The sequence below is a fragment of the Diorhabda carinulata genome, chromosome 3 (assembly GCF_026250575.1).
Source record: "Diorhabda carinulata isolate Delta chromosome 3, icDioCari1.1, whole genome shotgun sequence".
Taxonomy (NCBI): Eukaryota; Metazoa; Arthropoda; class Insecta; order Coleoptera; family Chrysomelidae; genus Diorhabda; species Diorhabda carinulata.
In genome coordinates, this window is record NC_079462.1 from 20,539,149 (window position 1) to 20,555,618 (window position 16,470).

The following is a 16,470-nucleotide window of genomic DNA, read 5'->3' on the forward strand; positions in this document are numbered from 1 at the left end:
TTGTACTATGAAAGGTTACAACTATAGGTATGGTAATTACGTGACGTTTGATCACAGAACATAGTCGATGTAACCAATTTCACTCCCGCTACTGCTACCTTGTATAAATTAAAAGCACTCCAAAACATGGCGTCCGTTTCAGGAGTTGTTGAGTTTGTAGCGTATGTGTCACCGAACGATTCCATTAGTGTTGTACAACAGTTGCACAACGGTTTCGTCCGCTGAATGCGACCATTGGCACACAAACAAAAAATACATAAGGTAATTGAAGGACTGTTACAATACAGTTATATTTAAATTGGAAGAATAGATAAATAAGAAATGCTATGAAACTGTAGGAGACCACACAACGCCACAAATTAACAAAAAAACTGGTTTGAAACTCAAATAAAATATTGGTTTTATCCATTTCTCATTTCTTTACTAAATAATGCGTACCCAATAACAGTGTTTTTGAAGGAGTCACCTATGGTTGGATAAGTTTTTGACTGTTGGTTTCTTTTTTGGTTTGTACATTTTGATGTGACATAAATATATATATATATATATATATATATATATATATATATATATATATATATATATATATATTTAAATCTATGAAGTTAACATATTACCATTTTTCGAGAAATCTTTCTTACTATAAACCCTACATTGAAGTTACATTTTTTCTAAACCCTAGTGACAACTTAAACTAAATAAATTAATTTTCCATTACTCATTCCTTCAATCCAAGAAATGTTGTGTTTTATTTGTGAAGAAATTTTGTCAATTTTTTTTATTTTGATCTTTAGTCTTCGCTTGGGTCCATGTCTAGTTCACATATAAAATTTTCACTGTGTCTTTCGATTATCTCTGCATTACTTATGTAGCATGTACTTAACGATTGATTCTTATTGTAACTTATCTCTAATTCTTTCATTTCCACCTCTTACTCTTCTTTAGTAACTCATTTCTGTTATTTCACTGCCATCTTTATTCTTTTATAAACCTCTATTCGTTTCATTCCTCTTCAATTATTATTCATAAATTCTCTTCAGCTTCGATATTTTTGTCTATATTATTTAATATAAATTCAACAAAATTAACGCATATTTAAATTTTTTAATCTTAAGCATATTACAATGAATTTATTATGTTGTGGATTAAAAATATAACATTCATATATCGTTCAATTTCAACCACTCTAGTACGAAATACAGATATTTAACAAAAAAGTATGTAAAATAGTTTGAAATAAAATCTAAAAAATAATTAAAGGGCGTATACTAAAAGTTATCGCATCATTTACAGCTTGACAGTATTTGGTGATGCTTCTGATCTTATTTCTGATAAAATTTTGATCAAGAGCATTATTGTATTTTATATGGGAAATTATTATATTCTATTTTATTTAGGGAATATTGTGAATAATGCCGAACTGCAACTTGTTGCCCCCTCTCACTTTTAATAGAAAACGCTCGGTATTATAGCCGATTGGAACAATAGCACTCCTTTGAAGGTCTAGTTAACATCAATCATCGTTTTTTAACCGAGGAGTGGTCGCGTTGTTAGAAAAAATCTAACATCATTTACGGATTATCTTTTGTTAGAAAAATTCTAACGACGCGCGAAATATCGTGAAGTAAGTTGTGTTATTTTTTCCTAACATTACTATTCGGGTTTTCATTTGTTTCTTCTTTATGTATGGATTATGTTTTGCAGTGTATGAATCCTAAACGGAAGAGTGGATTCTCAAATGCTCGATGAAATTCCTAGTGGTGAAGAAGCAGTGTAACATTGACGAAGCTCCTTCAGATCATGTAAACGAAAGTGAACAGTCAAATAAGAAATTTCGAATGTTGCAGTAGAGTACCAATAATGGTTGGTCAAAATGGAATGAAATGGTTAAAGTATAGACCATATGGGATGAGATTAAAAACAGCAAAAGCAAATAGTATAATAAAGTTGCCAGGAGTTCGGTCAATTGCTAAAAATGCCACCACAATTTTGAATTGTTGGAAATTATTTTTCACCGATTACCTTATTGGTGATATAGTGACTCATACAAATCACAAGCTAAAAAAGATGCATAAATGTGAACGGGATCGCCTTCCTACAGATTATGATGAGTTTCTTGATATTTTGTACATGGAAGGTGTCATCAGAAGTTATCATTGACATACGTTTAACTTTTGGAGTACTGATAGAACTGCTCCTGAATTTTTCTCTGCTGTAATTTCCGAAAGACGATTTCACACTCTATTGAGAGCCAAAAGGTTTGATGAAATTGACACCAGAGAAGATAGGAGAAGCATTGATAATCTGGCTTCAATACGTCAATTGTTTGAACATATTAATCAGCGGTATTCTACTTATTACGCTATCGGAATTTACATAAGTTTCATTTTTTTTGTTAGTGGTCATCCATATGATACGTCACATGGTAATGGGGAGGAAGGGTATCACTGAAATGTGACAAGGAACAAAGGGAGGACAAAAGTTTTGTGAAGTCGTATATTAAAATTCAAAATACTAAAACGTGAAATTTATTTACAAATTTATTGATAATTTAGCATTCTCGCTATGAGATTATATCTCATATATTTAACTTCTAGATCGTGAATTTTGAAAGAGGAAGATTTAAATAGGTTGACGATTTCTCGCTTGCTTTTTTACATGCACCAGCGTAGTGACTTCAATATATTCCTACTATTTACTTGAAGATTATCTTTTGCTGAGTGACAGTCATAGTTTTCTAAGTTTAATTATTTGATGTTGATTTTATTATATTCAAAAAAAATACTAGTAAAAAATAAAAATAGCTGTTTTCTCTTTTTTTTTTAAATATATGCATATATTCAAAAAATGTGTGATGTTACAACAGGAGGGGGATTATAAAAATGTGACAAGGACGGTGGGAAAGGTTCAAAAGTACTAAAATTCGTGTGACGTAATTTATGGATGGACCCTTATAAGTTTTTTTTTTAAATTCTCTGTGATATATTTAACTACTGTAATAAATTTTTGCCTTCAAATATGTTTATGGTTCAAGTTAAAAAGAAATAACTATAATCTGAATTTCTCAATGCACGACTACATACGTAAGAAGAAATAACACGACCGCTCCCGGGTTAATATCTAATAAAAACGAAATCGCATACATTTATCGTGTTTCATTTGGAAACTAAAATATCGATAGTCAAAGAAGCGCAAGAAAAGAAAAAAATCCAGTTAAATACTATCCACTTATCGAACTAATCATACAAAAACAACAAGCATTTCAATTAAATGAGTCTAAGAGATAGATCATGTAAACTGTACTGTTATATCTCAAAGAAGTCTATTGGATTAAAGACCATAACCAATGCTTCTTTGAGGTAATTTTGCATTGTCATACCTGAATAGAAATTTTTTTCGACAATGTACAACTTGTGGTGCAAATACATCAACAATACACCTGTTACCATCTGTTTCAATAAGCCATTGCTACCTGATACGCTTATCTTGGTAAGCATTGCTAACATTTTTTGGTCACTTTTCTTAGGAACAAGTCGATTGTTACCAAATATCCAAAATCTTGACTTGTTTTAGAACATTATATTTGACCACCGTTCCAAATATTGTCTAGTAAACTGTAGTCGTACTTTTCAATATTTACAGAAGTCTGTACTTTGCGCCTCAAATTAAACTCTAAAAGTTGTTCCCTTATACTCGGATTTCTTCCAGACTCTTGGAAAACCTTTTGATGCTCTAGAAATCGACGATTATACCATTTGGAATCTTTGTGCCACTCTCAAGCAATCAAGGCAATAGCTACAGCACTTTTTTTGGTGGTTAGACTAAATTTTTGATGAACGTTAAGGTTCTTTTTAAACTTAAAAAGATTTGAAAATAAACCATTTTTTGTATTTTATCAAGTTTAAATATTATCAAACCTTGAAAAACATACCTTCTTTGGCAGTAATAAAACATCAGTTATTTCATTGAAAGTTTTAGCCAAATAAAAAATGCGTTAATTTTGCTGGAGAGGATATTTAGAATTACAACTATTAATTTTTATTTAAAACTTCTATCGCCTGAAAAACAGCAAAATTAGCTCTTAAATTGACGTTTACTGCTTACAAAAAGTATTTTCATTTATTTTAAATTCTAAAGAAACTCTATGGATAATACCAGTACATACTTACCTTGCATACTGAATATCAGACTATATTTTGGATTCAAACTAAAAGAGAAATAAGAAAATTAGATGATATATTTTTGACATAGAAAATACTTATCCTTTCTTTCGATAGACAATTCCTAAGCTCGTTAACGTTGTAAACTATTTAATCACATCATTACGAATCGTTTCTTTGTATGACTTAGCTCTCTCACTGGAAAGAAAACATGGCTGGTGAGAATTGTAGATAAGAAGTATTTCTATTTTGATCAGTTTGAATACATTTTTTGGATAACAACTGATGTGTAGCTATCAATTTTTCACTTTAAATGGTAAAAAATTGATATTGTTGGAAGTTTGCTCTAAAAACAATATTTTGGAGTTTTTTTTATCAAATCAACCCTTTTTTAAAGAGAAGTAGACAGTAAGATCAATCTTGGGTAATATGGTGTATTATTATGTAGAAAGGATCTATCCACATTCTCTCAAAGTGTGAAACACTAAGGAACCCCAGAGCACTACACCTGGGAGCGCTTGAAATAAAAGACTAAGCTCTCTGTCAATTACAGCAATCCCACATTTTAGACTTCTTAAAAGGAGTGGGATTAACGCTGTAAATTTGGGTTCTCCAGTATGGCAGCAAGAGGAGGAGACACAAAAGATCCTTTGGGTCACAGTGTATATGATATCCCAAAATCCATCCATACATGTAGAAGGGATATGCATACTTTATTAAATTGTAGAGAATCAGATAGTTCGGCAATGTTAACAAATGGAAGAAGATAAAATGTAAAAGAGAATAAAGAACACAAGCCTTATAATAAAATAATAATATAAATTTTTGGAACAGTTGATAATATTTATAATGAACACACTATTTGCTATATCTAAACCAGCATTCCCAAGTTCAATGTCTAGTCCTTCAAGCCTTCCATAAACTTCTAGTTCATATCTACAAGGACCAGTCAGTGTTGTGAGTGTTAATATAGTTATAGTAAACAGTGTGTTTAGTGTGAAAAATCGAAAATTTTACAATAGTATTGAATGTAGAGAAGACTAAGGCCTACATTGGGCTGAGCTACCATTTGGTAATGTCAAGTAACCACTGAACTAAAGCAATATGAAAAATATATTCCCAGATGATGACTATTAGAAAAAGTCTATATTGGAGTAATTGGTGTAGTAATCATGTTGCTATTTGAGTACATCAGTTGTGTATAGTCAAATCAATAACTTAGGGTAGTAGGTTTTTAAAAATGTATTCGTTAAAACAAAAAGTAATATATTGTATGTTGTTTTCCCACTAAAAATACCTTTAAATTCTTAAACCATCTGGTTGTAGCGAAGATTCTCTCACAATTCGATTTTCCAGCTACGATTTTCTGTAACAAAACAACAATGTACTGGTAACGGTTTCAAGGTACTAAAATTATTTTGCAAATATTTTGGGACAAATAGAAAAAGTTAAAATTATAATTCAAATTATTATAAATTACAAATTATAAATTTGCAAAACAATTAAAAGAATGTACCCAAAATGATCGCAAAATAGCTCTTTTTTTAAATGGATCAGGAATTTTACTTTGAATCCTATTCACATGAGAAAATGATAAAACTGATTAAAGATTTATTCAAATATGAACATTTACATTCTCTTAACTATCATGTACAGACAACCTCCTTAACAGTGTAAAAGCATGTTGTAAAAAAAAATATTTTAAAAACATTTGTGGATTTCCTCTTTTTGTTTACCTCTCTAAACCAATTCTAGATTTTATCTTGTATGAAAGGATGTGTTAAGGCATTATTGAGACTGATCCTTTTGGCTGGATCGATCGCCAAGCCTTTTTCCAGAAGGTCTTTGAGCTGGGTAACTTTTCGTAGTTGGTCTGCAGGTAAACTTTGTCCTCCTATGAGTTCAGATTGTAAATCACGTGTTACCTTTATCACAGACATAACTACGACTTTTTCCTAAAGAAAAAGAAAAATTAATTTTATTTTCTATCAGTCTAATATATAATTATATAGAAATAGCGATAATGGTATCTTTTATTGTATATAAAATTAGTGCATTTGGACTGAATAAGTTGTGTCATTTATAAAGTTGTCAACAAATACCTCCATCTTAAAATAATTACTTTAACAATAATATATGCAGGATATTCTATTATGCTTACAAATATACATTGGAAATTATGAAACTTAAAGCTTTGTAAAACCATATTAAAATCAGAGTGACAAAAAGGAATCTTTTCAAAATATTTTTTAAACTGAACTTTCACCAAGCTAAGTATAGTTTTAAAAGAAGTTAAAGAGTTTGATATATTTTATGATACATTTTATTACATAACACCAAATTTCATTTAATATTAATAATTATAATTTCAAATGGTGTTGCAAGTTGAAGATTCGAAATAAAACTGTCCAAGAGTTTTTTACAATGACAATGTTTCGATCTTTCATTTGAACTTTATCAAGGCTAAAAATATACGGCACAATATAACTCAAACGTTGATGAAGAAAAACAAGTAAAGAAAAAAGTGTGAAATTAGAAGTAAAACAATAATCAGATAGTGTAACAGTATAAACACCTATACATGTATATATCAATGAATAGGAAATACTGTATGTAAGACAGTTTTATGTTGATACCTCTTAATCCACATCATTCAAAATTAGATACTAGGAGGAACAATACTGCAAGTAAATGATACTGACATTTACACAAACCATAAGGTGGACATTTGTAGTGATTATTCTTATATTTCCGGTGGTTCCCAGGTTTTGTAATAGAAGAAATGGAATAATTTATTTGGTATATTATTTTCACAACCTGGTACCTGCTATGAAATTATATGCATTTTTGTAAAGTTTAAAAATCGAGATTTATATTTAAAATACTTCCAAAAATTTTTTTTGTTTCTTCCTATTTTGTTATTCCAAATACACTTCAAGGCCCGATTCAGAAAAGATTGATGATCAGTACTGATCATTCGTCTTTTACATTGTTTTATACGTGTCGTTCACATGATTTCAGATCATCAGTTAAACTTAAGGCCATTTGATAAGAGATTTTCACATGCAAGCAATCATCAGTTGTAATTTCGATGCATTGTTACAAGGATTTTCATTTATCTTTTTTATTAATATTTTACACAGAAAGCGACAAAGACGCTATGTTGTGTACTTCTCAGAAACATGTTGACAACTAATGATAAGCATTAATGTGAAAACAATTTACTTGACAGGCAGGGACCGATCATCAGCACTGTTCATCGGTTCTTTCTGAAACGGGCCTAACTTGGTAACATAAAGTAGACCTTTATTTCTCAACAAAATATAATATAATATAAAATGGTTACTGTTTTTTCAAAGTACAAAGAACCCAGGAAATTATTACTAAAGATGATATCAACCGAAACCAAACTTTTCATTTAAAATACATATTCACTAGTGAATCTACAATTTCAAAAATTGTAAATATGTTCCATCTACCATAAGATTTTGATCTCAGAAAAGTGAACAAGTGAGCAAAATCTTTAAGAAATTAACATTGGAGCTAGGCCTAAAATTAGGCCTAGAGTTCTATAACTTCCCATTAACTTTTAATAACAGAATATATCTCCCATTGTGCTATCAAATGGCTTCCAAATCAACAGAATTACACCCAAACACTTTATTTAACATTCTTTAAATATGAAAAAATATCACATTAAATATATGAACCTTTACATTTAAACAAGATTTAGAATAATGAAAACAAATAACTCACCCTCTCAGTAACCTTATCAATTTCATGATACAAAAAATTATAGTTTGAATCAAAATGTTGGTCTTTGAAGGCCCCTTTTCTGATAACCTTGTTTGGAAACTTTCCTTTGACATCCATAAAAAATTTCAACATCTGATTATTTGATTTTCCAGAAAACATTATCCGACCAGTATATAACTCATAAATGGTACAAGCGGCCGACCACATATCAATACCATAATCGTAAGTCATACCAAGAATTATTTCGGGGGCTCTATAAAATCTTGACACCAAGTATGGGGTTATTTCATTTTCATTTATCTTTGAGGCAGATCCAAAGTCACAAAGTTTTAAAAGGTGCTTGCTTTCATTGACCAAGATGTTATCTGGTTTAATATCTAAAAAACGTATGTTGGACCTACTATGTTTGTATATAAAAAAAATTACCTACCAGCGTGCAAAATTCCTGTTTTTTTCAGTAACTTTAATGCTAATAATAATTGTTGAGTATAACTTCTAACTGCCTTAACGTGCAGACCTACATCTTTTCCATATTTTTTCAAAACTTCTCTAAGATTCATGGCAAGTGGTTCAAAAACCATACAGAGGTGCTGTTTGTGAAAAAAATGTCTTATCAACCTAAGGCAGTGTAATTTATCATCTGGATCGGCATCATTGAGTTTTTTCAATATTTCTAATTCTTTCAATCCAGTTTTGTGCCTAAAATTAATTACTTAAAAGTAGATTGTGATAAAAATGCACTATGTAAATTTACAACTAGATGACAAAATATATATTACAAATGGAATCGCCAAAAAACTAGACCATGATGGGTGATGATTCAGCAGGTGTAAATTGTAAAAAAAATTAGATAAAAAGGATACCAGTAGCATACAAAATACAAGTTTAATGAATATTATGTCTAATGAATGATGGTTGACCATATTCTTCCTATTAAAACTACTTATTACTTAATAACCAAAATTTGAAATCTTAATCTCTAACAAACAACTTTCTCATTGTATCTGTTGGTTAACATAAACAAGTTAAAAAACTTTATTCAGTACTTTGGAAGAAACTACTTATTAAGCATGAAAATAATTAATTAAACTTTGTTTCAATAATCCCACTATGGTACTCGACAAATGACAAAATATTAAGAGCTCAGTACCCATGTATATGCTGTCTTAAATATTAATCTTTGTATACAAAAGCTATAAATAATTATAGAAATGTATATTTATGGTCGTTAGTCACATCAATATAGAATAAAAGTAATTTGATACATTAACAGTCTAAGGGACACTTGGAATCAATTAACTATGATGTTGGTCCCCTTAGGAGCGGTCAGTGTACAACTTGGCTTAAGGAGTATATCTTTAAAAATACAATAATAACTATAAATTAGGTAGGTAAATTTATAGTCCTTCACAGTCACATTAATATAAGTTTCCAACTATTGCTAAAGTCACTTTACTGAATTGGAGAATGATATGGGGATCTATCGCACAATTCTCCGCTAGCGAGATCGGGGGGGGGGGGCGATAGATATGGACCGACAACGAGCTCGACCGGCTCTATGAAGACCCCAGCCTGATGACAGAAGTCAAGAGGGACAGACCCCGATGGTTGGGCCACTTGGAGCATATGCCTGGGAACCGCGGGTGCGCAAAGCCCTAGGGCCAGCAACTGCCTTAAGGACCACGCAAACAATGGCTGGATGATGTCGCAGAGAATCTTTGGGAGCTAGATGTGAGGGGGTGGAGACACCAAGCATTGGACCGTGATGACTGGAGGAATGTGGTGAACGAGGCCAAGGCTCTTTGAGGGCCTTAGTGCCATTAGGTGGTGGTGGTGGGTCACAGAAACCTATTTGTATCAGTTAATGAATACGATTTTGTTAGTAGCAATCACGGGTTAATCACTGGGAAGTTAAACATGCTCTTTAGTGTTTTCTTCCACTCCAACCCAGGTGGGTATTTTGGTCAACGTCACCCCGAGAGCAAATGCTGTAAATTTCTTGAAAAAACAGTACATTGTGCAACATATATCATACAAGTGTGACAAGATAATAAATTATCAGTCATACTTAATGAAATATTCTATTTTCTGCACTTGACGTAACTATTTTTTTTCGGAAGACTTTAGCTATATAATATTTGATATTTTATTGTATCAACCTTTCATTGATATAGAGGGAATTTGAATTTGTAACTAACTAAATATGTTAAGATATTCAATAAAAAAAAACTTACATGATTTCATTATTTCTAATAATTTTAACAGCTACATCTTGTCCGCCTCTTGCCTGATCTCTAGCTCTAATAACATTACTAAACACTCCCTGTCCAGTGTACCCATATACCATATAACGAGAATCTAATATTTCACTAATTCTCACTCGATAATATCCTTCAGCATCATCCCAATTATCAGTAAGAGATGGATTTTCAGCCCCCGAGCCTTTGGTAGTAATGGCATTTGGAGAAGACTAGAACAATTTTTAAAATACATTATTTTCAAGTAATTCCTAATTGCTGAATAATGATTGAACTTACATACTTTTATAATATAAAAATGACGTATCTTTACATTCTAGTGTGGTATAAATATACTTACAGTATTAACTTTATAAATATCTTGTTCAGCAAACATATCCCATTCTGATTTTTTATGTTTTTCATTTTTCTTATCATTAGAGACCATTTCAACTGTTTTCATATTAGGTAAAAGTGGTGGGGTATGTGCTTCGTCATCTTGATTATTTTGTTTTATATCAATTTTAATGTTTTCTTTTGATTTATTCAATGTATGTGTTGTAGACGGTTTGGGACATTCTGGGGTAATATTTTGGGAGTCTTCAACAATCTGCACTTCGGGAGATTGTGAAGCAGACATATTGGATTCTACATTACCAGATTTTGAGTTACTAGCACTTAATCTCTGCAAGAATAAAATGTATCAAACAATTGTTTTAATGTAAGATTAGATTAATAGTTACCTTTAATAATTCCTCCCTTTGTTTCCTTCTGTGTTCAATAATAGTTTCCTCATCTTCCTCATTTAAATCTATATCCATTTCCACTTCACTGCTATCACTACTTTCTTGACGTTTCTGTCCTTCACTCAATGAATCTTTGAATTTGTCAAGTTTGACACTTCTCGATTTTGTTGAATCTTTATGTCTTTTATCTCGATCATTATTTGTTCTTTGCCTATCTCTATAAGAATGTGAATCTCTAGATCTCATCTCTCTGGATCTATCTCTTGACCTATGCCTAGTAGAATCATGGTAATGGGACCTAGATCTATCACGTGATTGATCTCTAACATATCTATTGCGATAACGATCTGATTCACGGATATACCTGAAATATAGAATTTGGAAATTATTGTTTATTCAAATACCAAGATATAAAAGTCCAATAAGAAATTGAAATATATAAAAATAATATTTCTGGTAATGTAAGAGCGCCAGTAAAAGTACTTTAGTGAGGATATTTGTTGTAAAAAATAATTTCAACCATTTTTTTTTCTTTCAGTTAACAATCATATGACACATAAGTTAAATAAAGGACTGTTACAAAATCTAATACACTACATAAATTAATTATATTTTCTCATATAGCTTCAAGAAACTAAAGGATTTTTTTCATTTCTGTTGGGCAGTTAAGTGTCGCCTTGAGGTTGGTTTTCATATCAACTAGCTGGTATGCCATGGAGTATTTTCTGCAGTGTGTGAGGATGTGCTTAACAGACACAGGAATGTGACAACTTTGGCAAACCGATGTAAAAATTACACATCAAAGGTAACTGGATGTTTCTTGTTTATAGTGACTGCGCAACTGATACAGGATTCAGTTTTGGAGGCATCCGTATAGAGAATTAGGTCGAAGAATTTTTTATGCAAAATTTCTAGGAATGCTTTCTCTGCAAGAATGCTAGGGGATTCATGTTTATTGAATCAATTGAATTGTCAAAAACAAAATAGTATAATTCTAATTATTTAAATACAAAAAGCATCATTATTAGTATATGACAAATGTAGATTTTACATAGGTACTTGAGTAAAAATTAATTTTTTGAAACATCTGGTATAGGATTTTTAAAAATATTTGCCGCCACTATTTCAGGTAAACTTAACAATCCTACAATTTGATGTGGTTTTTCATTTGTAACAAAGGTTTTTTTAGCAGTGTATATACAGTTAAATGTCATGACATTAATTTTATCATTTAATTTTTCTTGGAATGATTCAGACATATCTGTAAACTTGTGAGTTTATTTTTCCACCTATAAACGATACTAACACAAACAAATTTATTGTACTTATTCACGTCATCAATGCAAAAAGTATGCATTTTGTTATTAGACTATTTTCTTTAGTTGCTTTTCTCCATCTGAGCTTCTTTTTAATTTTTCTTTCCAACTTATTTTTTTCTTTTTGTTCCTTTGCATATTTTTTCTTTTTATACTCCTTCCAAGAATCTGAAGAGACAATTGATAGAATCTTTTTCTTATTTGTCTTTTGTACATTTGAAAGAAACCAAGGTAATATCTTTTTAAAGGGCGTAGATATGTTTTTTATATATTGAAAAAAAATCTGGGACATCATCCAGTCTTTTTCCGAATTACCTAGTCCCCATTCTTTGAGAAAATTTTCTACTCATATTAGTGGGATTCTACAGAATCTAAATATTATTGTTGGAGGTGTTACTAAATGCAACACTACAATTTATAAATAATGTCAGTCACTCTTCACCTTTGTTGGAGGCTTGATAAACTGACTGATTACCCCTCTCAGCTAAAAGTTAGAGTCTCTTTGGATTCCAACAAAAAGCTGTTTAGTTAGTTTAGTTTAGTAAATATTCTGCACAGGTCTTTTAAGATATGATCTTACAAAACGGACTTCAAGTATTCCGTTATCGCTATAAACCAGTTTTTAATTTGCCTTTCAGTGACTTCAGACTGATTTTTAGTAAAATTATGGCTAATACACTGGATCACATTTGCATTGCAACAAATAAAACCTTGAAACCATTTGTGTTCGATCTTGTAATTTTTTACATGAAAATCAATTTTCAACTCATCTGCTAGTTTCCTTGCAGATGATATTAAATTAATTGTTGATATGAGAAACTTCCTCTTTGTCATAAATTTAATCTATACAACAATTTTTTCTTCTTATTCTGAGGCAAAAATTGAGGAAAGTCGCATTTCTAGTACTCAAGATATTTTCCATGAAATTTTCCCCAAAAGGTGGTTCTTGGTACATTAAACTGTTTTGCAGCAGTTGCTAGAGATATATTATTTCTGCAGGAAGACAGAGCTGAAGACATCAGCTCTTCTCTCTGTGCTAATATTTTTTTGAGCATCTGAAATTAAAAAATGTCAGTATTTTTTACCTAAATTTATTTTTGTCTAATTTGTGACACAACATATTCTTCATTGTACTTATAGTCCACATAAAATGTCAACCACTGATATGAATCAAAAATATATCTACCCAATGTCAACACACCCATCATTTAAACAAAAAACAAGTAACTTTGATTTTAGGCCCTGCAATAAAATGGTTATCACTCTAAGTTACATAACACTAAAAATATCCAGTATATACTTTCAATCTGAATTTTAAGACTCTGTATTTAAGTGTGTTTACCTTAGCAATATCTTATTAGAATTCAGATAAATATCACAATTTTCCTGGCACCCACAGAAATAATTCTTGTCTACTTCACTAAATGGCGGAAAGTCTGTGGTAAATATATGCAAGGTATCCTATTTCTAATTCTATCTCTACAGATAGTGGAAGACAACAAAACTTTTATTAATTGTAAGGATTAAACTAGAAAGTGTTGGTTATAAGTGCACTGTCTGGCTCTGGTGATTTTATCTTAATAGTAATATTCATTTTCAACAGTTAATGTGTTATAATTAAGTGCTTAATAATTAAAAAATTATAGTAATTGATGAAAAAACATACCTATCTCTTTTATCTTCTCTGTGAGAGTGAACTTCTCTAGTACTGTGATTGGTTTTTTTCTTTGATTCATCTTTATTACGACTTTCAATTTTCCTATCACGACTCCTAGATTTTTTTCTTTTTGGAGCAGTAGGTACCGGTTCTTGATCATCTGAATCATCCAACAAAATAATTTCATCAACTACTTTCTCAACTTCATTGTTTTCAATTGGTGTATTTAAACTTTCAGCTTTTGCCAACTGTGCTTGTAAAAGTTCTTTTTGTTTCATCAATTCTTCTAAATCCATATCTGCTTCAATAACACTCATATCAATGTCCACACTATCACAATCTGCTTCTGGGACACCATCACTTTCAGAAGAAACTATTTCTGTCAGTCGATCAGAAATTAATCCTATTAAATAAGCAAAGTTGTTAGGAGTTCAAGAAATTTTAAAAACAATAAGCAAACCTTTAGATATGACATCAACAACTGATTCAGGATGTGTTGTAGGTATATCAGTATTAGTGTTACCGTTAGTAATTAGGCCATTTCCTTCTTTCACAGGAGTGTATCTTCCATTAGCATCATCTGGCGAATCTGAGACTCGGTATTTATGCTTTTTATGCTTCTTGTGTTTTTTACTTTTATCTTTTTCTGTTTTTTCGGAGATGTGCTTTTTATGTTTGCGTTTATGTTCTTTCTTGTGTTTTTTCTTGGTTGAAGATCCATCAGAGGATGTGTCGTATTTATCTTTATACCTAAAAAAACGGGTATTCAGTAATCGTTAAATAGTATAAGTGGCAGTTACAAAAGTAACTTACGTGATATCCATTTAATAAGATTTCTATACAAATATTAATATAGAAAAATTGTTCCTGCTTCAGTTTTTGACATTCACGTCTCCATTAATAAAAATGACAAATTGACATTGAAATGTGACAAGTGACACTATTGATATTTCATACGTGGGCTGTTTCGGTTTATGTTCGTAACTGCTCCACTCGATTTCTCATTTGCGAGTTCTCACAGTTTCCAGCTTAAGCAAGGAAATAAGTTTAGTACAAGTACTTTTAGAGGGTTACATTTTAAGTAAAGGTTCATGTTAATTGTCAAACTTATCGGTACTGGGCTACGGAAAATCCGTACCGTTCTCAATACTTGAAGAAATTTAATGTTTTGGCGGTAATAATAGATAATAGGATTGTTGGACCATACTTTATGGAAGAAACCTTAACAGGTCCTCGATATTTAGAATTTCTTCAAAACTTATCGCTTTTTGAATTGAACCAGTTCCCAAACTAAAATGATTCATGGCTGCAGCAAGATGGTGCGCTTCCACACCATGCTGTCTTGGTGTGCAACTACTTAAACAACGTATTTCCGAATCGATTGCTAGGTCAAAGAGGAACAATAGAGTTGCCGCCTAGGTCACCTGATTTGACTTCACTTGATTTCTTTTCATGGGGATACTTGAAAAGTTATGTGTTTCAAAATAGACTATAAAATATCATGCAACTCAAAGAAAGGATACGCATTGAAGCTGCTCAAATAACTTCGGATGTTATAGAGAAGAGTTCACGGCACGACTTTCTCATTGCATTTTAGCTGAAAGTAAATAATCTGAGCACTTAACTTAGATTTTGTCGTATTTAATGAATTATACAATTTATTGTAATAATAACAATTTATTAATTATTGCAGCATATTTTATGTGATACGTGGCTGCGTTGCTTGTTGTCTACCTGGTAGGTTGGGGTATGATTTCTAATACCTAGCATAAGGAACGCGGTAGTAAAACTTATTGAAAAGTTGATAGAGAACAATAATAACGTGTACTAGCGTGACTCTAAATAACATTCCGTTTTATTTCTTTAAATAGATTATATTTTATACACAAAGTCCACAATCAATTATTTACCTGAATCGTTCGGAAAAACACGATATTATTTAATCCAATACAAACATCAATTACTCAGACATGTGGATATCAATTAATGGGTATTTAAAAGACATTTCAAATATTGTATTAGAACACCCACATTTCTATTTAAAAATTTTAGCGATGACGTCGTCACGTTCTCATATATAACGTCAAAAATAAAAAGTTATCCTTACGAATTTTCTGTTTAAAAGTAAAAATTCTTCCTTAAAGTCTCCGGTTTACGAATAAGGAATCTATTAGATCCCTCAGGTATGAAGGAAGATTGTGCTAGGTCTAAATAGTTATTTCACAAAAAAAATTGATAAATCAACTACCGATAATCTAGGACAGGGCGAAAAAGTATTTTAAAAGATATAAATGAATAATCTCATTTTTTTTTATTATGTTGATCCCCAGTTTTATTTTGATACAACTACTTACACATATAATTTGAACATATATTTTATAATATATTCTTATATATTGCTGAAAATATTTTATACAAAACTTATATTTAGAGTATTCAAAGATATATTTCAAAAAAATATAACATGGTTCTCATTTTCATTGCGAAACTATCAATATTTTTTTTTATTTAAGATGGTAACGTCAATCATTTTTGTACAAACTGTAAAGTAAAAATTTGGCATTTCGTTATATAAAAATTTGGGAACTGAATCATAAA

At 30.8% G+C, this 16,470-nt stretch overlaps 1 protein-coding gene across 3 annotated transcripts; it reads right to left on the reverse strand.

The window, feature by feature from the left end:
* Positions 1 to 922: 922 nt before the first annotated feature.
* LOC130891321 (serine/threonine-protein kinase PRP4 homolog) lies at positions 923 to 14,794 on the reverse strand. Of its 3 annotated transcripts, XM_057795962.1 has the most exons (12): positions 14,686 to 14,794; positions 14,333 to 14,622; positions 13,882 to 14,275; positions 10,897 to 11,263; positions 10,515 to 10,838; positions 10,151 to 10,386; positions 8,347 to 8,615; positions 7,917 to 8,293; positions 5,897 to 6,115; positions 5,458 to 5,526; positions 4,170 to 4,358; positions 923 to 4,058 (listed from the first exon to the last, which is right to left on the reverse strand). In XM_057795962.1, exons 1-9 carry the CDS (start codon positions 14,694 to 14,696, stop codon positions 5,912 to 5,914), a joined length of 2,472 nt encoding a protein of 823 aa, XP_057651945.1. In that variant the 5' UTR covers positions 14,697 to 14,794; the 3' UTR covers positions 923 to 4,058; positions 4,170 to 4,358; positions 5,458 to 5,526; positions 5,897 to 5,911. The 3 variants fall into 3 exon arrangements, with proteins under 3 accessions (XP_057651945.1, XP_057651944.1, XP_057651943.1); XM_057795961.1 differs by having other exon boundaries at positions 923 to 4,358; XM_057795960.1 differs by having other exon boundaries at positions 923 to 4,358; positions 5,458 to 6,115.
* Positions 14,795 to 16,470: the final 1,676 nt, after the last annotated feature.